The sequence below is a fragment of the Ambystoma mexicanum genome, chromosome 8, assembly GCF_040938575.1.
Source record: "Ambystoma mexicanum isolate Mex_15411 chromosome 8, UKY_AmexF1_1, whole genome shotgun sequence".
Taxonomy (NCBI): Eukaryota; Metazoa; Chordata; class Amphibia; order Caudata; family Ambystomatidae; genus Ambystoma; species Ambystoma mexicanum.
In genome coordinates this window covers 153,315,190-153,338,846 of record NC_090929.1, presented here as the reverse complement: position 1 = coordinate 153,338,846, position 23,657 = coordinate 153,315,190, and the positions used below count along the sequence as shown (strand labels likewise).

The following is a 23,657-nucleotide window of genomic DNA, read 5'->3' as shown; positions in this document are numbered from 1 at the left end:
TTTCGGATACAGATAAAAGAAAATAAATGTCTTCCGGAGTTCATATGAATATTCTCTAAACATTTGATGCCAAATAAATGTACTTTACCAAATGTACCGTGTTGCTGTTTCATTGTAAAGTACAGTTTCATATTCCGAATTGTGGCGCGCTGTGTTGTGAGTTGATCTGTGTTGGTTTCCGGGTTCTGTGTGGAGTCGCGCAGAAGACGACTGGGCGCGTTTGACTACGCAGCAGAGTAACGTCACGGGGAGAGGCGGGGAATATGAATGTTTTGATGTCGTCAGGGGCGGGGGAATTGATTTAGTGCCGCAAAAGCAGGTCTGCCAGGGCGATCGGGGAAAAGATAGGATTATCAGAAAATGGCGGCTCACAGGTGCTTGTTTTCGCGTGCGTTTAATGGACGAAAACTGGGGTAAGGTCCATAGGAAAGTTTTCTAAAATCGAGCCACTTAGCCTTAAAAAAACATGGCCGACCCATAGGGACAATAAAATGTTTTACTAGAGTATGCCTTTAATCCCCTTGGTTACAGGAATGCACCCAAAAGGTGATTGGCCGGCTGGCTCTCCGGCAAGGATGGCCAACTTGCTGTGAGATTGACAGCTAGGCTGGAATAAAATGGGAGAAACCTGCATAAAAGGCTGGGCTTTTTGGCTTGCAAGGCAGAGTCGACCACTGGACGAAGGAATCCGAAGAACTTGGAGGAGACGCCTGCTGCAACTCCTGAGCCGTTGGTTTGCCCGCTGAAGCCCTGCTGCTGTGCCTGGGCCACCTCAGCAGAGTGCTGGACCCTAGATGCGAAGAAAGTCTGAAGTGGCAACCGAGAACCGCAGTGGTAACATTTGCTTGAGACACAAGGAGCTGAAACCGCAAAGTGCCATTGAATTGAAGATTGACCATTGCTGCCGCTGACAGTCCCATAGCAGTGCAGGAGAGTCCCCAGAAGTCCTCCCTCTTGTCCCCACGACTGAGGCTCAGGAACAACAGGATCAGCAGAGCTGCACAGGAACAGAGGTCAGCTGGCACCATTTCTTCTAACCAAAAGGTACTTCACAGTCTAAGAGAACTTACCTCTTGTTGTGTAGCCTTACTTGTTCTCAGTTGAGACTTATCTTGGTTGCTTCTGTGGAGTTGCTTGCATCTTCTACACCTCACAAGCCTAACAGCTTGTGGCCCTACATTGATTCTTCTGTTTCTACAAAGACTTCAAAAACATTGCCCAAGACTTTTACTTACCTGCAAGAAGTGCTTCAGCTCCCCTTGACTTTTTCCCAGTTGGCTTTGGCTGGCCTAGCTCCCTGAATGACTCTTCTCTCCTCCGCTTGTGTGTCTTACCTTCTTTCCAGGAAAGGGTCAACTTACTTTGCATTGGGGGGGGTTCAAAAGTACTTACCTGCTTCAGAATATTTGGGCGATCTCTTGTTAGATTCATGTCCACAGTGTCCTAGTTATTTAAGTCATCTGAGGGTGTAGGAAGTGTGTGTGCCATCCCAAATAGGTACTTGCTGATATTCGAGAAACTAAGAGTGTGTATTTGCAAGTGTATTTGTGTGGTACTATATATTGCCCCTTCTGAAGAAGGCATATTCAAATTGACTGTTAATTCTTAATTTATTTAATCAAGAAACCTTGAGTGTGTTTATTTGGATACTTGTCACTGTGAATCTCTGTAACTATCCTACTGCTCACATTGACCCCTCTTGAGAGAAGCCTGGTTGCTCAGCCACACTACCAAACTGTGTAGTACATACATATACCAAAAGGTTGGATTCCTATTGCCAGAAGGCCAAGGTTGTTGTAGTGCACCCACAACAATATGCCCCCATCCCTCCCCAGACCAAAGTGCCCGTCCCTCCCATCAAACCCACACTGATGTGCCCCTATGCCCTCACTCCAGACCCACACTGATATCCCCATCCAACCCAAACCAGGATGCCCCATCCCTCCCTTCAGACCCACACCAATGTGCCCCGTCCCTGCCCAGACCCACACCAATGTGCCCCATCCCTCCCATCAAACCGACACCAATGTGCCTCCATCCACTCTCTCCAGAGCCACACCAAGATGCCCCATCCCTCCCTCCAGACCAACAGATGCCCCATACCTGTTCCAGACCAACACCAATGTGCCCCGATCCTGTCTTCCAGACCCGCACCTGGATGAACCATCCCTCAACCAGACACCGACCAATCAAACCCACACCAATGTGCCCCCATCCCTCCCTCCAGACCCACGCCACTGTGTCCCTATCCCTCACTCCCGACCCACAACACTGTGTCCCTATCCCTCCCACCAGACCAACACCACTGTGCCCCATCCCACCTGCTAGACCCACACCACTGTGTCCCTATCCCTCCCACCAGACCAACACCACTGTGCCCCATCCCACCTGCTAGACCCACACCACTGTGTCCCTATCCCTGACTCCAGAACCACACCAGTGTGCCTATCCCTCCCTCCAGACCCACAGTGTACCTATCCCTCGCTCCAGACCCACACCGCTGTGTCTCTATCCCTGCCTCCAGACCCACACTGCTGTGTCTCTATCCCTGCCTCCAGACCCACACTGGTGTGTCTCTATCCCTCCCTCCAGACCCATACCACTGTGCCCCATCCCTCCCATCAGACCAACACCACTGTGTCCCTATCCCTGCCTCCAGGCCCACACCAGTGTCCCTATCCCTGCCTCCAGGCCCACGCCACAATGTCCCTATCCCTCCAGACCCACGGTGTACCTGTCCCTCCCTCCAGACCCAGACCACTGTGTCTCTATCCCTCACTGCAGACCCACACCACGGTGTCCCTATCCCTCCAGACCCACACCACTGTGTCCTTATCCCTCCCTCCAAACCCACAACATTGTGTCCCTATCCCTCCCTCTAGACCCAAGCTGAACATGATTTAATGTTTAAACATGATTAAAGTAAATTTCATTTTCCGCTACCCGTCGCAACCTGGTGTCTTGCAAGTACGTTCACGGTATCCCGAAGAAAATGCAAATTGTGTTCTCAGCCAGCCAAGAGCACACGGATTGCAGCTGCTGCAGCTTCGCAGCCAGTGCCTTCCCGGTCCCACTGAGAAAAATAGAGGAACAAGACGAAGTCGGACGCTAAAGGGTCCTGAAGAAAATGCCCACTTGCACCGGCAGCCACAGCCTTCCCGAATCTCGATTCCCACTCAGCGCACGCTGACAGTGCTCCGGAACCACTTCATTGCTCCGGAAAAATCACAATGAAGACCCAGGAAGTCACATGGAGAAGAGTGGGCGGGCCGTTGCTATGGCCCGTTTCTCGGATGGGAACTAGCCGCTACCGTTTCGAATGATGGAAAGCGGGACACTGGGCGCGTAGTCTTTCTTCTATGTTGAACTTGTTACCTTCCACACTGGAGAAGCGAAGTCTGCCTTTGCTATTCATGCGTCCCGGATAGGCAACGCAGAATTCCCCAACAGCGGCCGGAAAGCCGAAGGTGTGTCGCCATAGCAACCCAGGGAAACGATGCCGCCCGTGGCACACAGACTACAACGGGGCTGGGGGAGGCAGGGACCCGGGGACACCGGAACTTTCATAACACCGAGCCAGTGAGAGCGACACCATAGCAGGGCTGAACAACAGAAACGGAACTGTAAGTAACCGCAAAGAGGAGACGTGTGCACACTGTGTTGCCTTCATAGGGGAAGGAGCTGGCCAGCGCGTGTGAATGGGTAGGTTACGACTACCGGCCCCAGGTCGTAATCGACGTTTGCAATCTTTCTTTATGGCCTGCTTAGTTCACCGCTCAGTCTCGGGGCTCAGCCGGCTTGTGTATCATGCACTACGTTATGAGTCCTTCAGTTTTGTTCATGAGACTTCTATGTATGGAGATGTGCCATCGGTTTCTTAACACAGGATGAGCAATCCTTGAACGGGCTGATTCGCTCCGGGCATAACCTTTACCGATTGTGAGCGGCTTAAACGTGGACAGACTGGGTGTGGGGAGCTAGCCCGGGCCATCTCAGTTTACCTAGTCCCCGCACCGCCTGCTGAGATGGAGGGTTTGAGGGAGGTGGGGGTCTCGATGACAGATGCATGGCCAGCAATACGTGTATCTTATCTCTAGTATTAATAAATATTCCCACCTCGTCAGGCTGTGCTTTTGATGGGTTAACGTGGATCGAGATTCAGAATTGTAACACTGCCTGAAGTTTAATATCTCCGGAGGTCACTGTGTTGAATGGTATTTTATTGATAATATTGCCTCCATCCTGGCCCAATGTTTGCTGTTTGAGCACTACCTGATACCAGGGGTGGACTGGCCTATAGGGAACTCTGGAGATTTCCCGGTGGGCCTCTGCATCCTGGGCCTCTTTTGTGTGGTCTTTCCAAATGTTCTCGTAGGAAAAGCATTGGGCTTGCTGAAAATGTGTCATATGGGGCCACTTTGAACTTTATTTCCAGGGCCTCTTTTGGTCCCCAGTAATTATTTCCATGGCCTCTTTTAGTTCCCAGTCCACCCCTGCCTGATACGCTGGTGCCCAGCCTAATTGAATTCGAGTTTGGTAGCTGTTACAGAGACATGTGCATGCGTGATGGCTAAGGAGCCATCACGCATGCACAGTTAATAAAGGGGAACGCCCATGTTCTGCAGTACGCTGCCGGGAACCCGTAATGAGCAGACCTGTGTCCGAGTGCTTCTTGAGGTACAGGGGCTGGGACTTATTACGGAGGGGACCCGGGGGAAATACTACCCTGTAACATTGGCGATGAGGACGCTGCTGAGTGTGGGAGAGATGCTCGACGGTTGCGGCGCCTCGCGGGGTGCTCGTGCGCCGTCCAGGGCAATTTTCAGAGCCTTTGCAGGCAATTTTCAGCAGATTCAGAGACATTTTCTGGACTTTATTCGATAAGTAAGAAAAACAAGAGGGAAAAATAAAATGTGTTTTCTTCCTCACTTCTCTCTTTGTCTGGTATCCTTTTAGCGTTCTCCTTTGCAAGTTGGGTCATTTGCTGGAGTGGCAGGTGGGAAGGGCCCACATGTGAACTTGAGGAATCGTCCTTTTCTCTAGTACAGGGACATTTTTCTGCGCCATCATCCTCGCCTATCACGCCAAGGGTGGGGCACGCCCTGCACAGTGCCTTGTGTGTCACAGCTGCGCCAGGACCTGCTGCTGCTTCCGAAAACCTTTGCCTCTGCAGACTTGTGGCCTCCAAGGGTGTGAGAGGTGCCTGTGCAATCCGCAGCCATAAACAACTATGCTAATGGCGCCCAAGGGGTAGTGGCTCCACCTCCAGCTGTTGCGCATCCTCCTGGCAGACCGATGCCCAGACAACAGGGCACGCTGGCTCCCATGCCAGGATTTGATATGTTGGGCTCTCTGTCGAAACTGGGCCCGAAGTGGCTCTTATGTGCCAAGAAGCTGGAAATGTACTTCAGGGCCACTGGGGAGATAGATGATGATGCGAAGGTGACAACGCTGCTGTATGCTGCAGATTCTGAAGTCCATCGTGTCTTTGAGTCGCTGAATTCTCCTGCTGTCACCTTCCAGGCTGTGAAGGACGCCCTCAAGGAACATTTCCTGGCCAACCAAGATTCCGATTGCTTCGTGATGTGCAGCGAGAGGCAACACAAGGACGAGTCACTTGATCATTTCTGTGGGAGACTGTGTCACTTGGCCAGTACGTGCCAGTGGGAGAATGAAGAGGGGATGGTCCGGAACCAGCTCATCAAAGGCTGTAGCTTGGGGAAGCTGCAGCGACGGGTGCTCCGGGAACCTGGCCTCACGTTAGTGTAAAACCTTGACATAGGCAGGTCCTATGAACTGGCTGACAGTCATGCCACCAGGATGGACGCTGCAGTCAAATCAGGGAAGGGGGAAGACGCCTGTGTTGTGGGTTGGGCTGTGAACAATGGCCCGCCCCGCCCAAGGTGGTCCCAGAAGATGCCGTACTTACCACAGCAATGCCCAAAGTGTGGGTACGACATTCCACACTCCCAACGAATGCCCCGCAAAGGGGAGGGTGTGTGGGTGGTGCGGGACCGCAGGACATTTTGCTAGAATGTGCCGGCTGGCGAATCCAGTGGCTATCCCAAGAGGTCTGAGTAGATCTAGCAATGTTGGCCAACGCAAACAGATAAATATGGCTGTGGTGGAACAGGAGCTCCAGGAGGTAGAGATCACAGAGGAGGAAGAAGATAAAGAAGTATTCTTCGTATCAAACATTGATTGCAAAGCCAAGAAACAAAGGCAGCCCATGTGTACGGTGGACCCTATTTGTCAGGTCGTCTTAAAGCGCCTAGGGTTCTGAGTAGCGGGGTGATATCTTTGTCCCCGTACATGTCCCTTTTCGGTGTATGTCTGTCCCTGCCAGTTTTGTTTATATGTCCCTCTTCAATTTATTTGTCCCTTTTTTAAACGAAGGTCGTATTGCTCTGACAATGAAGTGGTCCTGCATCAGCTCTTGTGGTGCTAGTGAGAGTGGAGATAGGCCCCTCATATGCCATTCATGAGCATCTTGTGTACAAATCTGCAAGTATTCATGCATATGCAGGGGTCGAAATTAGGATATCTTTACCAGGAACAAAAAGCAGCTCCTAGGTATCGGGCATCGCCCGTGAGGCAGGAGCTACCTCTGGGAAACCAGAAGCTAGTATATAGTGAGCAGCAAATCTAACTTGTGCGCAAGCTGCAAACTAGCCTTTTTTCTTACTATATATTATGGGATAGGCTTTGAATGTCCCTGAGGTGGGTCTGTTATTCTTTGTTTTTTAATAAAACCTACGCAGTTAATAATCGCATGGCTATATTTGTATGGCCCCACTTGCCTGGGGAGTCGAAAGTAGCTGCTGGTTTCAAGCTAAACGGGCACCCACCTGAATAGCTCCCAGCTCTTGGCAATTTCGAATCCTGATATACATACAACACATTTTTTATTATTACTACCTCCTTACTGGTGTGTTAGCATGGGACAGTACAGTAATTATTACTGATAAATTAATTGTGTTTTATTTCAGATTGACGATGCATTGTTTTAATCAAACCTTCTTTTAAGCGTTATTTTTCGTTCTTTCTGCTCGTTTGATGGGGTGTTGATCTATTTTGGTTTTGAGATATCGTGAAGGGTTCGTGTTGAACCGCAACAATTAAATAATACTAACAATATATACATGCAGCAGGTGCTTATGTTAACAGATGGCAGTGGTTTGAATGCAACACAAAACCTGCTATATGCACAGTGGAAGAAGTATTGTTTAGCATGTATGAAAAACAATGTTGACAAGATATATATTTAACTAGCAATCTGATGTTATTTTAGATTGCCACAATGTGTGTCATGCAGGCAGGGATGTCTGTCATTCGGGCAGGGATGTCTGCTTCAGAACACAAGCTTGTTTTCCAAGAGGTTACACTCCCATATCCATTGGAGGAGGTGGTTAGATGGCTTTGAGAAGCAAGCAATGATTGGATACACACCTATGTCTTTAAGAGCACTATGGAAGGAGAGAGTCATAGAGTTCAGGGCTCGAAATTAAGATTGGATAAGCAGAAGCTAAAAGCCAGCTGCTTGATATCCAGTAGTAACCAGTGACCAAGAGCAACCACTGGGGAACGGGAAGTGAGCACAAAGCATTCCTCACATCTAACTTCCACATAAGATGGAAAAGTGTAATTTTGCCCATGTGATTTAAATGCTGTATTGATGTGTCCGAATGTTTGTTTATAGATTGTCCAAAATGCACAGTGTTCATTTCACATAGTTGTGTTTGTTAGGCTTCAGTTGGCCTGGGGAGCCAAAAGTAGCTCCTGGTAGTTGGTGTCAAGTTAACTAGGCTTTTCTAGGCTGCAAGAAGGATCAACAATAGCTTCCAGCTCCCCTCAATTTCTCACCCTGCAGTTGCTGCATGGTGTTTTAGTTGCAGAGAGCTTTGTGAGTGGTGAAAAATGCATAGAACTTGACATGGAATGCGTTCACGCAAGTGTAATTTTAAACCAGAGTATTTACCTGATCTCAATGAAGAGCAGGGGGATAGCGTAGAACCCAGTGAAACATCTCACTTAATCCAAGATATGTTTGGGAGAGAGGAATGGGCTGTTTTTAACTTGTTAATCTGTACTGTGAGGATAATGCTGGCCGAACATAGCAGGGCAGACCGATCTTACTCTAAAGCAATCCAAGAGTACCGTGTGGTTGGCAGTATAAAAGCATGCAGGCTAGGTGACTGGATAAGATTGACATCAGGACGCAATTAGTCAATTTCTGCGCTTCCGCGCAACAGACCATTTGACTGTGGAAGTTGCAGTCTTGGTTTCCTTCAATTAAGTTCATTTTAAAATGCAGCCAAAACGAATGATTTGTGTATGGGAAGTACTGGACCCGAGGTTGTTTGATGCCTTAGTTTGAGGTCTTAGTTGATGTCTTAGTTTACAAATGTAAACCAACTTCAGGTCCTACAAAATAATGCCCCGGAGCTGCCTTCAACATTCCTAGATCGCACCACATTTCCAAAACCAAATGTAACTCCCGCTGGCTGTCTATCAAACACAGAATCTCGCTCAAAACCTGTCACTCACGCACAAGTGTTTATCTAATTCGGCACCCAAATACTTGCCCTGCCAATTCAATAAAAGTCAATCAGCCTGACCCACCAGATCTGCTCAACTACACTGCCTTAGAGTCCCTAGGTACAACCTCCAGAAATCTGGAGGCAGCAGCTTCACCGTACTAGCCTCCAAACTTGGAACTCCATACATCTAGCACTAAGAGCAGAACCTGCCTCCTCCCCTTTCAGGATAAGAGCAAAAAACTGGCTCTCCTCTCTAGAATCTCATTAACCTACAATGTTGTAGGCAGCCCATGCCCCTTGTACATAATGCCAATGTATTAAATCTGTGCCGGAGTAACCCACCTAGGCAACTTGCTGTAACTTGCTTAGGCCTGTATTTGTTTTGCATATCTTTTGTCTAATGTAACCTTTACAATGTAACCTTGTACTAATGTAATTAAACAATGCGCCCAGATACCTGAGGGTTTGGCGCGCCATACAAATAAACAATACATTAGTGGCATAACGTCATCTGGTCAGCATACGCTTGCAGGATGATAATGGCTATTTCAAGTTCTTTCAGGATTCACTCACACACGTCCAAAAGAGCAGATATTGTGCATAAGGCAGAATTCTGGTAGCAAATGCCTTGAAAGCAGTTATGTCCAGGTTTGTAGTCCACCATCCAATGTTTACCTGCCAAGGTAGGTTGGAGATGGGGTGAGAGTCCGAATTTCAAGGTAAAGCAATTGCTTTTTGTTTTTAGAAAAGGGTGGTAATTGCGCACTTTGTTATAGTTTGAAAAAACGTTTAAAGAAATAAGTCTGCCTATTTTTAAAATCAGAATCTTATAAAGAAAACTGTACATTTGCCTAATACTCCATATATTTGGTATACTTTTCAAATTTCTCTTATATAAATAAGAACTATTTATACTGATCAGAAACGAAGTGTTCAAATGTCAGATAATATACTTTACAAATGTTTCTGACCACTAAAGTGCATTAGACCATTCTGTAATACAGATTTCAACCAAACGGTGAGCGACTAGCACTGTCTGCCACCTTGATTACATTGACGGGTATGATTTGGTACGCATCAGTAGCATCTGGAATACAATCAAAGGATCCTGCGATCCATTCATGTTCCTGCTCGCTCTCAGGATTTTCTAATTTACTCCACGTGCCTGGCACCTTCCCTACACTCTTTTTTTTTTTTTTCCCCCACCCCATCCTCCCAACCTGCAGGCGCTCTACCTCCCTGCCTTCTCCCACTGGCAGAGTCGTCTTCTCCCGCCACCCTCTTGCCCCTTTTATGTCGCTCTGCGCTCCACCACAAATGACTGGCTGCAGTCTTTAAGCCACCAAGCCATGGGCATTCGGCGGCAATGACTGAGTTCCCACTTTACAGCTATACACCATTTTTTGTAAAGAATGCACATTTGAAACACGTTTTTTTAGCATGCAGTTGTGACATATAAAAAGTAGTCTGTGTATGAAAATAATCGCACATTTTAAAAATCTGTTTATTTTGTAACTGAAACAGTATAGTCAGTTTGAAAGATCTGTAAAATTGTCCCTATACAAAGCAAACACAATTTTAGTGAGTGGTTGAAGAGTCTAACTAGAAATGTTTGAGAACATCCTTTCAGAATACATTTTTTGTCCTTTTATTTTATGCAGCTAGTAGCATCAATAGCAAAGGAAATTGGTTGTCTTTTCAGTCTGTAAGTTACTAGAAGTGATGACAACAAACTGGCAGACATACTTTGAAAAAAGTTATCACTTTGACGCAACAATCATGCAACACGGTATATAGTGGAGAAGTTGAGTACTAACATTGCGATTCATGATGAAAATTCATGCTAGCAATTTTCTAATCCAAATACTTCCCAGTGAGTGTTGAAAGATGTTATTATCCCATGTGTGGCACCTACAAAAATCAATTTCCACAGTGGCCACAGGGCTACCTGTTGCAATCCTAAAGGCAGCCTGGAAAGGCTTCATCCTTCCCCCAAGTGCATATTGAAATGTTAAAAACTGGTAAGAATCCATGGTCTTGGAAAGGGGCAAGAATAGTCTGCCTTATTTGAAAGAGGAACTACTTCTGATCCGGCGTTGTATAGGCTTATGTCTTTGCAAAGGGCGGCAGGGTATTCTGCAAGATTGGATAGAGCTACCTTTTATTTTCCTCCCAATCCACCTTGTAAGCTTTAGAGCTGGCGCTGGGACAATCCATGTATCTGTTGAATCGCTTTTAATAGGTTAAATCATTGGATTTTATGGCACAAATGTGGTGCTTTAGTGTTGCCATAGCTTGTTGCAGGATCTTTTTCAAGAAACCCCATAATGACACTTGGGCGAGGATTCATCTGGCAGCGGGGTGGAGGCCAATTGTCAGGTACAACACCATGACCGAACATGGCCTCGCACAGGGCTGTGTTTTGCCTGGTTTTATGTAATCTATATTTTGTCGACCTGCCCTCTAATCTATTTGGGGGTCTCCTGTTTTCTGCCCAAAAGTAATCACATTAGTATTTCATGCTTAACGTATATAGGCAATATTGTCCTTCTATTTTTAAATTGTACAGTTCTCGGTATTCAGAGAATGATTAACATGTTACTTACCTATTGACAATGTGTTGATAAGCCCATTCAAATTAATAAACAAAAAAGAGTAATGGTGTTTGCAAACAGCTGGAAAGTAGTCTTGGTGCATTTTGGGAAGGTTAAGCTAGAACAGTTCATGTCTTATACCTTTTATAGTACTACAGTACTTCTCTACTGTGAAATGGGAGTGACATTTTATTGCATTATGTTATGAAGTTAAAGCCATTTTCCTAGGCATGTTTATGGTTTAATATCCCATATCGTTAAATAGTCTTACACATTTGAGGAAACCTTATATAATTAAAGTACTAGCAGAAGTTTTATAAAGTAGTGGATTTGGTTTTGTCCCAAGACAAGTTTTGAAAGCTCTAAGTGGAAAATTGTTATTTGCCTTCCAAGCTTCACGCCTTAAATGGGACGTGTCATTTGAACTGTCTACCCATGTTAAGGAAGCATTATTTGCAAACTTGTGGAAACTGCCAAAAGTCGGTAGCTTTAATTCAATGCGGTTTTCCTCCCTGGAGTTGTGTATGCGTCCCTTAACAGATGTTCTTAGCTAAACTGGGTTGAAATTGTCCCATTTAACATTACCAAAAAGGTTTGGATTTATTGACAAGGAGGTTGCTCAGATTCAATCATTGAGAGATGAACGGGAGAAAGATCCGGTATCTTTAAGATCATATTTTACTGTATTTCAATATCTAGGGTATCAGCAGTGTGTTGAATTTCTCACGAGCCATGGGGACTGCAGGTGCTTTATTAAAGCCTGTTTAGGCCAATTAAAGATAAGAGCCATGGTTGATGTTGGCAGCAGCTGCCATAGTTGGGGAGAATCTGAAAATCTAGAAATAATGCTATTGAAACGTGCAGCTATATTTTGTTTGTCCATTCTCAGGCAAATTACATTTCTGAAATCAGTATGTAATGCCACAGTACCTGTGAGGATGCTTAGCCCCTTTTGTGCGAGGGGAATAAAATGTATCCTTGCTGGCTCTTTTTTTTCTTAAATGTGTATAAAACGGATCATGTTTTACAATGATGACTAAATTAGGTACTGCAAGAAGCCGGTGCATAGATTGACTCAGTAGTAGTAACACGATTGTAGGTCTAAACTGATTTGGTAAGGTTTATTGATTGGGTTGGATTCATAATTTTAAGTTTTTAAATGTATATTTTGCTTGTCGGTCATGAATACGGTCTAATAGGGGTTGATTAGTTGGCACTTTTAGATTTGGCCATACAACTCTGTGCAGCAATCTGTATGGTGATAACTTCTTCTAGATGTCAAGAAAGGCCATTGTTTTACACAGAAAGATGTCTGCACGGTAGCTTCTCACTTTAGCGAAGCAAATATTCTCTTTGCAGAAGTATTCATCATACATGTCCTGATTGGCAGTAGTGCTTAAGGAGTGTCTGTCACTAGAGGCTTCAGTTTTCAATGGGAGAGCGCTTTAATGATAGCTCCTTTCAGCTTCTGAATATGACAATTCTAGTTTCTACTATTTTGGTGGTCCGGTTGTTACCTGCATGGCAGTAGTATTGACAGTCTTAATGCCCATCTATTAATCATCCACGTTTTGTCCCTTCCTTCCAGACACACCTCACATTCCAACACTCTTTATGCAGACTGCTGCTCTTCGCAATGCCCTGTGTAGAAGCTTGGAGTATTTTGTTCTTTATAAATACTGTGCAATTTTTGTTTGTTTGCAGAACATAGCTGCTTCTTGTGCTTTTAAATCATTGGTTAACCCGTGTGGCGTTTCTTGGTCTTTGGGTGGTTTAACAGTAATAAGCACAGGGGATTATCTTATTACATGGAAACTACTTGTAAGGGTTGGTTTTCCACTGTCATCAAAACAACGTGAAGACTTCCACCACACAACTACAGCTGGTTCCATTGCTTGTTACTTTTGCCGTTAAGAACAAGTGTTGCAGTCAAAGACCATGGTTGGTGTCTCAGTTTAGGCAACATTTGTGTTGCCAACACCTTCGAAATGGTTGTTGCAAAGGGGCCCAGGACACTCTGGCAGGTGACGATGACATAGTTTCACAAGCTTGCTTCCTCTGGAAAAAAAAGTAGTCTTGTGACAGCAGAACTGCATTTAAATTAAAAATAGAAAAACCACAGGCTGCCTCTGGTTTGCAAAATGACTTCCGCTCTGAGCAGCCAAGGAAACGGTCCATTTTGCTTTTACGCTTTTTCTCTGAATTTGCTGTATTGAATGAACTACATTACAGCAATTCTGAGTTGACTTTTCCTGACAAACTTAATCTTCTGTTGTAGATTTTAGTTACTTGTTTGGAAGGTCTTATAATAGAAACAGCGGGTCAATTCAAACTTTAAAACAAAGTTCGTCAAATGGGATACTTGAGTCAACCGTTACATGTTATGACATGAATCTGTGAGTGGGAGGGGCCCTGGGCCTAGAGTGAAGAGGACTTTGTAAAGATGGTAAGCTGGCATTTTTGAAGGTAGGCCTTGATCCATTTCATATATGTTTAGTAACCGTGGCGGTTGTTGGCTTCTTTCAGATGTGGAGGAAGTTTGTCGGTGGTGGAGGATGGTCGGGAGGGGTTTCTAGATTCTGGTGGAACAGTCAGAAAATTACGGGCAACCCGAGAACAATACTCCACCAATCACTCAGCCTTTGGCCATAGGTAATTAAGCTGCTGGTTAGACTTTCAGGAACTTTAGTGTGGCCTCAATTGATCTGAAGCTCCAAAGAGGCAGAGTAGCGTTAAACAGATGTCGTGTTTAAATTGCTTTGGCAAATGACCAGGTATTCACTCTTTTCAGTATCACTTGTGAAGGACACGCGTTGAAAGCATTGCCTCTTTGAAAGGAACAAGTGTACAGACTGGAACAGGTATTCAGGATGAAATGCAGCTCAAACCTCCCCCAGCCCCCCACTGCCGTTTGTAAATTCTGTTAGCTTAGAACCATACACCGAGATAAAATATGTTGATACTGCATGCAAGAAGAATGCATTGGCAACACTACCCTTAATTATCTCACCAGCACACATGGTTTCTTTCTTATGCTGTACATTGGTGGAACTGAAGTGTCTGCCAATGTTTTTATGCCTGGAATTGATTGTTTTTCTGCACCATTTGAGGGCAAGCATAGTGCCGTCATGTTTACATAGTGAGAAATGGTAAGACCGAAAGGAAATCTGAACGTGTGTGTCTGTGGGGGTGGGGGGAGACGAGGGGATTTAAGGGAGGAATCCGATGGGGGGAAACAGTGCTGTAACATAGTGGACGCTCCCAGGGTCTTTTAGTAATATGCCTTTCTACCACCATACATGTATATCAACAAAGCAATCCTCCTTTAACTCTTTGCCTTCATCTGTGTCTCGGGCACCTCTGTCTCGAGAAATAATGGATTCCCTTCTCAATTAAATATTCTAGTAAAAATGCCACGTTTATGTGCCATAGCCGTCCTGCACAGAAGCAATCGTGCAAAGTAGGTGACCCTTCTTCAGCCTCAGCGGCACAGAAATGGTGTGAGACTCAAAGTTCTATAGCGCACTTCCGACCATTGGCCCGGAGTATTTCTGATTATCCTCAGACCAGGTTTTCCCATCGAAGGCCTCTTCATGACAGTAATACAGATCTTACTCTCCGAGAACCACTTTGTCACTAAGGGTTTTGGATTCCAGGGTACTTTTTGTTTCCCTGTGCGAGTCTACTTCCACATCTGGGTGTGTGGCTCACTGATTGCTGGTATCCTTTGTTTCTTTCAAATTGGCGTACAGCCGGCAGTTAGTGGACAATGCTCTGGGAACCCAGTATGGAGTCTAAAGACATTCCTATGAGAGGAAGTGGGATACAGAGGCTGCCATATATGGCCATAGCTACTGCCTAGCGTGAAGGGCGAGGGCTACTGCCTGAGCCAAATATGGCCTGATTGTGAATGGTGTCTGAATGCAAATAATTCACCCACACCTGAGAGAGCGCACAAGAAGATGCCAGAAAAAGTTCAATGTGGCATCGCCCTGTCCTGCCAGTGATTGGGTGGTGTCCAAAACCTTGAATAAATAAAACTCTGTGCATGGGATCAGAGTTTTCCACTTTGCCCCCAGTTACTCTATCCAGCCAGGGAAGAGCTCTGAAGCACAGATGATGCCCAACTGAAGCAAATCCCTGAGGAGGCTCTGCGTTCCCGTCACTGTTCAAGAGCTGTTCTGCTAGCTAAGGTCTGCCCGGTATCTTTGCGCACAAGGCTTTTATCTGTAAGAGAGAGACCAGGTGTAGTGCTCTCTTCCATTGATCCAATGGCTGTAGCCAAGTTCTTGAATATCTGTTCCCCAAAAAAACATTGCTGCTGAGTCACTACATGGTCCCGACCGAGGTACATGTTTTGCATTGCTTGATGCCATTTAGTCCCTGCCCGGAGCCTAAAAAGGCTCGAATAGTATGATGCCAACAGCTACCAGGAGGTATCTTTACCACCCTGTGAACTGGTGGCATACATTTGTGTATGCCTAACATTAACTGGGTGTTTGGGAATGTGTATAAAAGACATTAAGATACATCTAGAATACATTTAAAGCATAATGGGTCATGTATAATTAACACATTTATAGTTTGCATTTAATATGGAAGTCCGTATTTGTGGCCTGCTATGTACTAGCTTTTGTAACAATATGTGGATTTGTTCTCGAACTGTCTAACTCCCCGAACGGCATATTCTAACACAAAAGGCAGAACAGGATCCATCTATTAAGGAAAGTAATAATTCCTCTGGTGAAACGAACCACTCTGCCTACTAGTGTGGTATTATATGTGCTAAATATGTTAATACCATGTTAGATAGTCAACTGCCAGTTAAACCCGACCTCCTTATCAAGCTAAACATTGGCAGATTGTCTTCTTCCGATTCCAAGTAGGGAACAACGAACTCTTCCTAATTAGTGGGTGAAACTTCCACCTAGTTAACCCATATGTAGAGGATACCTTCCCAACCTTTTTGGAGTCACTAATTCAATATGCCCATTTGCAGACGTCCTTTGGGACACTGATCAAAAGACATCACGGCTGCAAAAGTAGACCCTAGCGTTTCAAATCTGTGACCAGCATGATTATTCTGTGACCCCCCCATGTTCTGAGTGGGATGAGTTTGTAGGACAGTGGTGTGTGTATATTTTGTGGGACAATGCCGACCATGATCTGTAGTGCATGCTCTGCGTCTCCGTATTGCTAGATATCAGATTTTGGTGAGGGAAATGGTCAGTAGAGGCTAACTGTTGTAATGTGCACGCGCCCGGCATCTGTGGAATGTTGATGCATGTTCAGCTATCAACATTCCACAGAGGCGGTTGAGCTAAGGACGCTGAAGGCAGGAGCCTGCGCTTGTGGGGTCCAGCAAATAAAGTGCTTACTATACCAGTTACCTGTGTCCGGTGAGGTGTTGTCATTGGCGACGAGGATTTTGCTGGACCCCGGTCCGACGTGTGCGCCGGCCGGCTGTCCTGGTGCCGCCGGCCTACCTCCGGCATCGCTGTTGCGGGGACGTGGATTGCTTCGGAGCCGCCTGCCGTGCACCCCGCTCATAGTCGGGGGCATCGGTGGTTGCAGGTGGGCTCCGCTTGTGGGCCAGCGGTTCTCCCACGGTGCGCGGCTGCCCAGGAGCCCAGTCGGGGCGTTGAAGGAGGGGACAATGATCCGTTGGGCCTGCCGGGCGCTGGAGGATTGGTGCTGCGTGCTGCCTACCCCGTGACCCTGTGTTTTCCGAGGACAGTGGTGGTCGTCGCCCAGAGCTCGGCTGTCTTGGAGCCCAGTCGGGGCTTCGGAGGAAGAGCAGCCGCCACGGGACACAGAGGCGTGCATGCCTGCCGTGTGTCCTTAATAGGCCACTGAGTAGCCCCGGCAGCGTCTGCGCACTCAGCTGCTCACCGCTTGTCGTCCGAGGGAAGGAGGAGGGGCTGCGGTGGCGCTGCGGATCACGGGTCAGCTGACTGCTGCTCGTCTATTGGGAGGAGGCGGGAGGAAACCAATCGAGGATAGCGGTTGGACGACCATTGTCCTTACGGACAACTCAGAGGTTTGACTTGCCACTAAGTACATAACATCTCTGCTGCGCCACCTGAAGGGGCCACCGTGGTAAGGTTGGGGCACAAGACTGCTGCCAGGTGGAGATTGGTGCATGTTGGCTGCGCTGTGATCGTTTCAAGGCTCGCTTTTGGATTAGTTTGGATTATTTTGACTCACCCGGTGATAAACGTACTGCTGTACTGCATTTAACATGTGGGTGCACGTGATCAAGGTGACAGTGAGGGGACACCCACCCACTTCAAGCGAGCAAGGATTCTTGGGGCTCGCACAGTGGTGGGCGAGTTCCTGTTGGGGGCCTAGTGAAAAAGGCATTCTATCCAGCCATGTTGCATACGGCTGCCAGACCTCTGCCTGCCTTTTTGCCAAACCCTGGGGAGCCTGTTGCTCCTTGGGAGCAGTGGGTGGATGCCTTCAAAGTGTACGGGTTTGCGTGGTCTGAGCAGTGTGCGGCAGAATTTGAGTTGGTCGAGAAGGATGTGGAGAAGGCTCCTTGCCTGAAGTCATTTGACCCGAAAAACAAAACTGCTCTGACTGTGGATGCAAGTGAGGTGGGGTTGGGGGCAGTGCTGGAACAATGGATAAATGGTGAATGGATGCCAGTGGCTTTTGCCTCGAGGACATTGAGAGATGTGGAAACCAGGTACTCGGTAATTGAGAGAGAAACTTTGGCTGTGTTATGGGCTTCAAAACATTTCAGGACATTTTTGTGGGGCATACCGTATATTGTCAGGACGGACCATAAACAGTTGGTGCCAGTGTTTTCTACCAAAGGCGTCATGGCAGTATCCCCGAGGATTGCGAAATGGTCAGTGCAGCTACAGGATTACAATTTCTCTTTGCAGTATTTTCCTGGGAAGTTTAATGTTGTGGCGGACTGCTTGTCCCGTTTGCCTGTTGTGGAGGTGGACAGACAGTCAGGCAGGGCTGGTGAAAGAGGAGGACTTGCAGGGGTGTCGGGTTGCTTTTGTGGCTTCTGCTGTGGACAAGTCGTTGTGGGATGTGGAGTCTGAGGCCGATCTTGAGTTAAAGTGGATTAGGGAAGGTTTAGTCAAAGGTTGGCATACTTTCAAGGATAGGCCTGAAGGGAAAGGTTACGCCCAGGTTCTGCATGAATTAGCCGAGGGTCCCTGGGGTGTGTCTAGGGGAGGTAGGTTGATTCCCCCTGTAGGTCTGAGAGGTAGAATGGTGGAATTGGCACATGTTGGTCATTTGGGTCGATCCTTGACCAAGAGGAGACTTGGGGAGGAATACTGGTGGCCGTCCATGGACAAGGATGTTGAACAGGTGGTGAAAGACTGTCAGGCATGTGCTGTCAGCGATAAGAGCAAGGTTCTGCATCCTCAACCTGTTCATCCTGTAGAGGTTCCTGAGCAAGTATGGTCAAAATTGGCTTTGGACATCATGGGTCCGTTTGATTGTTTACAGCCTGAGTCTAGATACTTGTTGGTGTTGGTGGACTATACGTCCAGGTGGATTGAAGTAGCAGCATGTTCCAGTGTCACTACCGATTCTGTTATTGCCTTCTTGAGGAAAGTATTTGATCGTGAGGGATTGCCTTCCTGTTTAGTTATTGATAATGGTGTGCAGTTCACATCCAGAGCAATGAGAGAGTTTTTGGAACAGCATGCCATTTCCCATTATAGGACAGCTCTGTATAATCCCTCTGCAAATGGATTAGTTGAGAGGGCCAATGGTACAATTAAGTCAGCTGTACAGTTGGCACGCCAGGAGGTCAGTGTTTTCACAAAAGTTCAGGAAGGAATTGATTGTTAAGCCTGGGGATGATGTGTACATAAAAAATCCCAGGATGGTTCACAAAGGCTACAGCACGTTTTTGCCTTCAAGGAGAGTTGTCAAGGTTGGTAAAGGTCATGTACAATTGGAGGATGGCTCTGTCTGGAGTAAGAGACGGGTGATGGTGGATGGCTGCAAACGTGCTGATGGGTCCAATGTCGAGTATGATCCGGAGTCTCAGGAAACAGTGTTGGATTATGAGCCTGTGGGTTCACAAGCGATCAGGTTAGAACAGGAAGAGGTTGTTCCACTTCCAGGCCCGTCGGGCGCGGAAGTGAATGTGGAAGGTCAAAATGCTTCTGATCTGCAACCTGATGTGGGACACGAAGGGGATCGTCTGGCCAGGAGGTGTGGTCCTCCCATAAGGTTTAGAGACTATGTTAAATATGCTATGTTACATAACATTTTATGGTGGGTTGCTCCCATGCGGGCAAGCTCGTCACATGTTTGAAAAATGTTTTATATATATGATAGTTCATGTAAGCTTCTGTTTATGTTTCCATTGTTCAATTCATGTTTTCACTTAATCCTGTTACAGGGTGTTAACATTTTGTTATGTAAGGGAAGAGGATATGTTGTAATGTGCACGCGCGCGGCATCTGTGGAATGTTCATGCATGTTCAGCTATCAACATTCCACAGTGGCGGTTGAGCTAAGGACGCTGAAGGCAGGAGCCTGCGCTTGTGGGGTCCAGCAAATAAAGTGCTTACTATACCAGTTACCTGTGTCCGGTGAGATCTTGTCACTAACCACATGCAGTGCTGTTGCCCGAAGGTATATTACTGTGTAGGCTTTTCTGATGAAACATTGGGAACAATTCTGTCACACGTGTTTCAAAATGACAACATTGTATAATATCAAGGTTGAGGCCGTTTGAAAAGAATAAAGGTATTGCCTGTATAGCTCAGGAAAATAGTTTGTGTTAAATTATGAATTTGCATTTGTACTTTTTTGTGCAGCATCGATCATATGATTGACTCCATTCCTTGCAATGAAGAAAAACCAGCAAAACATAATGCCACCAAGTAGAAGTCCACTGCCAACGTTGTCCAGTCCGGGGACCAGGACACCATCGCCTGTTGGTAGGGTTAGAACACCAGCACCCTGTACAATTCGAGGACTGAAGAAGAGCCATGATGACACGCCAGATGAAAGTGACACGGGCCAAACTCCAGAGTTCCAAACAGATGAAGGTAGGTTTTGAACAACGTGGGGTGCTGGAGGCTAACTGGGACTTTACAGGAGCTAGTGCTTTTAAAGAGCGAATTCTGCCAAACGGTAAATATATTTGAGCAAATTCGAGAGATTGGGAAATTGTCTAATCCTGCAGCACGAAAAATTCAATCTGTTTAAATTGCTGTATTTGTGGATAGGTGGCAGAGGTTCGTTTTCAGGTAATCTAAGGTTGCTTGCTAGCAGACACTTGTAAACATTAAGTGGTGCTCCTATTCATTCTTCATCTAGGTTTACCCTTTGTGCTCGTGTAGGTGAAGATATATAAGGATCAGGTAGCCCTTTTTGATTGTCGTCTTTCGTCATAGTTCTGTTTTGTAGTGTGTATTTGGATCACTGGAAATTTTAAAAGCCACCTTTCTACTTACATGGCTCTTCTAGGCAATTAAGAGTTGTGGTGCTTGGGAGCAAGTGACCACAGCTATAATCCTCCTAATTGTTACACCAACAGCTCTCCCTTTATTTTGATATTGGTTGAACCCCTTTCTCTTAATCCTTTTCTGTGCATGCAAATGTATCTGAACTAGAAGCCCCTGTGTACTTCTAAAAGTATGCGTCCCAGAAGCCCTTTATGTTTAGTTTCCAAACATGCTTTTTAAACCAGAGGGAATTCCAGCTATGAAAACCCAAATGGCTGCCCGTAGAAAAGAGCGCATTCAGGTGTGCATGGCCGGGGGAAGTTTTCAGACTGATGTGTATTTATTATTGGAATAAACAGCTCGGTAAAGGGTGTAAAGTATTTAGAATGCAAGATGAGGTAAAAGTACCTTTTTGTGTCCAAGCCACATTTAATGGGGAGATTCCATTTAAAGTGGGCATATTGCTATCGATAAAGTAAGGTGCATTTTGTTACACGTTTCCCATCTTTGTACTTTGTAATGTGAAAAGTATAATATGGGTGGACATCTGTAGTACTGTAATCCGTTTCTTAGTAGAAAGAAAGAGTTAACAATACGTGGCTGCAGTAACGTCTTCCTTCCTTTCTCTCTCAATCTCTCTTCACCATCTCATTCCACCTTTCAACCCTCTAAGAACCTTGTTTCTCAACAAACACTATATGCTAAGCATAGAAAAATACTAAAGTACAACACGGAGCGTTTTAAATTTGTAGGCCGGAAATACATTCTTGGTTCTGTTTCCTAGCTCCCTTGCCTTTTTGCAGAATGTTTGGCGTCCTGATCTTTCTCTCCAGTAAAGTTAAACTTCAAAAACCCAATGGAGAATGCATCTCACTTTTATACCTACTGTCCTAGTACCATATAGGGCCACCAAGGCTGGGGTTCTACGAAATGCCCCAGTTTGTCCCCGGGTGAGCTTCTCACCCCTACATGCATTGGTGTTACAGACTGGAAGCGGCTCTTTTCCATTTTAAGGCAGAACTGCGGTGTGGCCACTTGCTGCCTGTGTAGGAGTGACGGACGAGTTGGCCATTTTCTTTTATATTAGTCCTGTGGCCTAGTCTTTGTGGTCCTCCTTGTTTGTGTTTCATGGTAGAAGTGCTTTCAGAGCTCTCACATGCCCCTTTGATTAGTTTGAGGTGGTGTTTGGTAGTCTTATTGCACAAACAGCAGTGGTTCAAAACCCATCTTTCATAAAACTGCTATCCTAGCCATGAATAATTTTCCATGATTAATGGGAATAACTATTACTCTGAATTGCTTTTCTAACCTTTTTAAAAGCCGGCTCCACATGGGCCACGAGTGCAGAGACTTCAACGATTCCCATTGAAAAATGGGACGTTTATATTTACATCCATCGGCAAAATGTGAATTCTTTTTTTAGAATGCTTTAGGGCACAGAAAGGGTTAATTATTTTCACAATGCTTTGGCCAAAGCACTTCATGAAAACAATAAAATGCATAACCAATAGCATTGTTTCATTTTATAGACGCGTTAGATCGTACTTCAGACATTTAGAATGATAACGTATGGTTACTTGTTAGCCGTCCCATGTTTATTCCGGTATTTCAAGAAATGGATTTTTAAACCACACAGAAAAAACGTGGCCTAATAATTGTAGTGGATTAACCTGGTGATAAGAGAAAGCCCTTTCGTAGTTCGCCTATCTTGAAAGTTCAAAAGAGACCCTTTTTTTTTTCTCGACACAAATGGTAATAGTTAGGACTGGTTGGAGCACTATTTATTTATTTACTTAGACATTTATATGGCGCACAAAACCCAGAGGTATCTAGACGATGTTAACTTAAGAATATGGTTACAGTAAGTGCTAGGGCATAGAACATTACATTGCATTAGGTTACATTATTCAAGCAACGTTAGTGCAAACAATACATGCTGTAGAAGCCACGCCTCTTGTTGCGGGGGGCTGCATCTGTTAGATAATCCATAGGTAATAGTACAGTTAATACATACTAGGAATCCTCGTCTATTTAACAAAGGCTGCATCAGGCGTGCAAACAAGGGACATTGTGAGTAAGGTAGATACAAGCTAGGGACGCTCAGTCTCTTGTTAGAAGGTCTACAACTAGCATACATCACGGGACATAATAGGTGGGGTAGGTATTAACTAGTGAAGCCAGTCCGCTTGTTACGGGGGCTACATACAGCAGTAATAGGCATACATCAGGACATCGGAATTGAATTGAAGTAAATGCATACTATGGTGGCATGATATGATTAGGTAAAGAAGGCTGCCCCCGGCATTCAGAGTGAGTGAGTGGGGGAGGGCAGGAAAGGCTAAGGCACAACCTCTACGGCCGCAGTTGCAATAGACACACAATTATGGATGCAGTGCATGAGCTAAGACAAGCCGATCGTTGGCAGTACACGTTGTATAGCAAGGATGTAGATGTGGAGTAGTCCGGATAATAGAAAAGTGTAGGTGCCGCTTGAGATGGAGCATATTGGCCTACACGGAAAGAAAGGAAACATTGTTTTAATTATTTCATCTTTTAATAGGTTTTTCTCTTCCCCGACAACTGTTTGTAACTAGGATTTTTGTCATGTTGTCACGCAAATAAATTGATTCACTCGGAGATAAATTGTGCTTTTGCAAATCTCACTGTGCTTGAAAATATTGCCCAATTCACCTTTTGGTGAAAAATGTTATTGGCTTCACATGGTTCGCTATGCACGAGAAGGAAACCAGCCTCTACCCAGATCTGCTCCTCAGTGATGTTGGGAGAGGGTAGCTAATGACAGGCAGAGAAAGATGATGTACCATCATCGGTTGACAACAGATTTCAGGTGAGATCCATAATAGGTGATGGGTGTTTTGCCATTGCAGTCTTAAGGATGTTATGCTCTGTTTGATCTTCAGTAATATTCTGAAGCGCTGGTGGTCAGAACAGATAGGACCCCCCTTGTTATTTGCATATTCTAAGTAACTTTGGGTCTCACCCTAAATTACTAGGGGAATCCAGACGTGGACCCCTTGCTCACTATTCTTAGAGAGGCACAGCTACATTGGGAATTGCCCAACATT

General features: G+C 45.8%; 1 protein-coding gene across 2 annotated transcripts in view; it reads left to right on the top strand.

The window, feature by feature from the left end:
• The first annotated feature begins 3,288 nt into the window (after window positions 1–3,288).
• The window catches only part of CNTRL (centriolin), a 1,220,196-nt gene continuing 1,199,827 nt past the window's right edge, over window positions 3,289–23,657 (top strand). For both annotated transcript variants that reach the window (XM_069609523.1, XM_069609522.1), the window contains exons 1-2: window positions 3,289–3,623; window positions 19,939–20,172. In XM_069609523.1, the coding sequence (XP_069465624.1) occupies window positions 19,971–20,172 (202 nt within the window). In that variant the 5' untranslated portion in view covers window positions 3,289–3,623; window positions 19,939–19,970. The remainder of the gene's footprint in view (window positions 3,624–19,938; window positions 20,173–23,657) is intronic.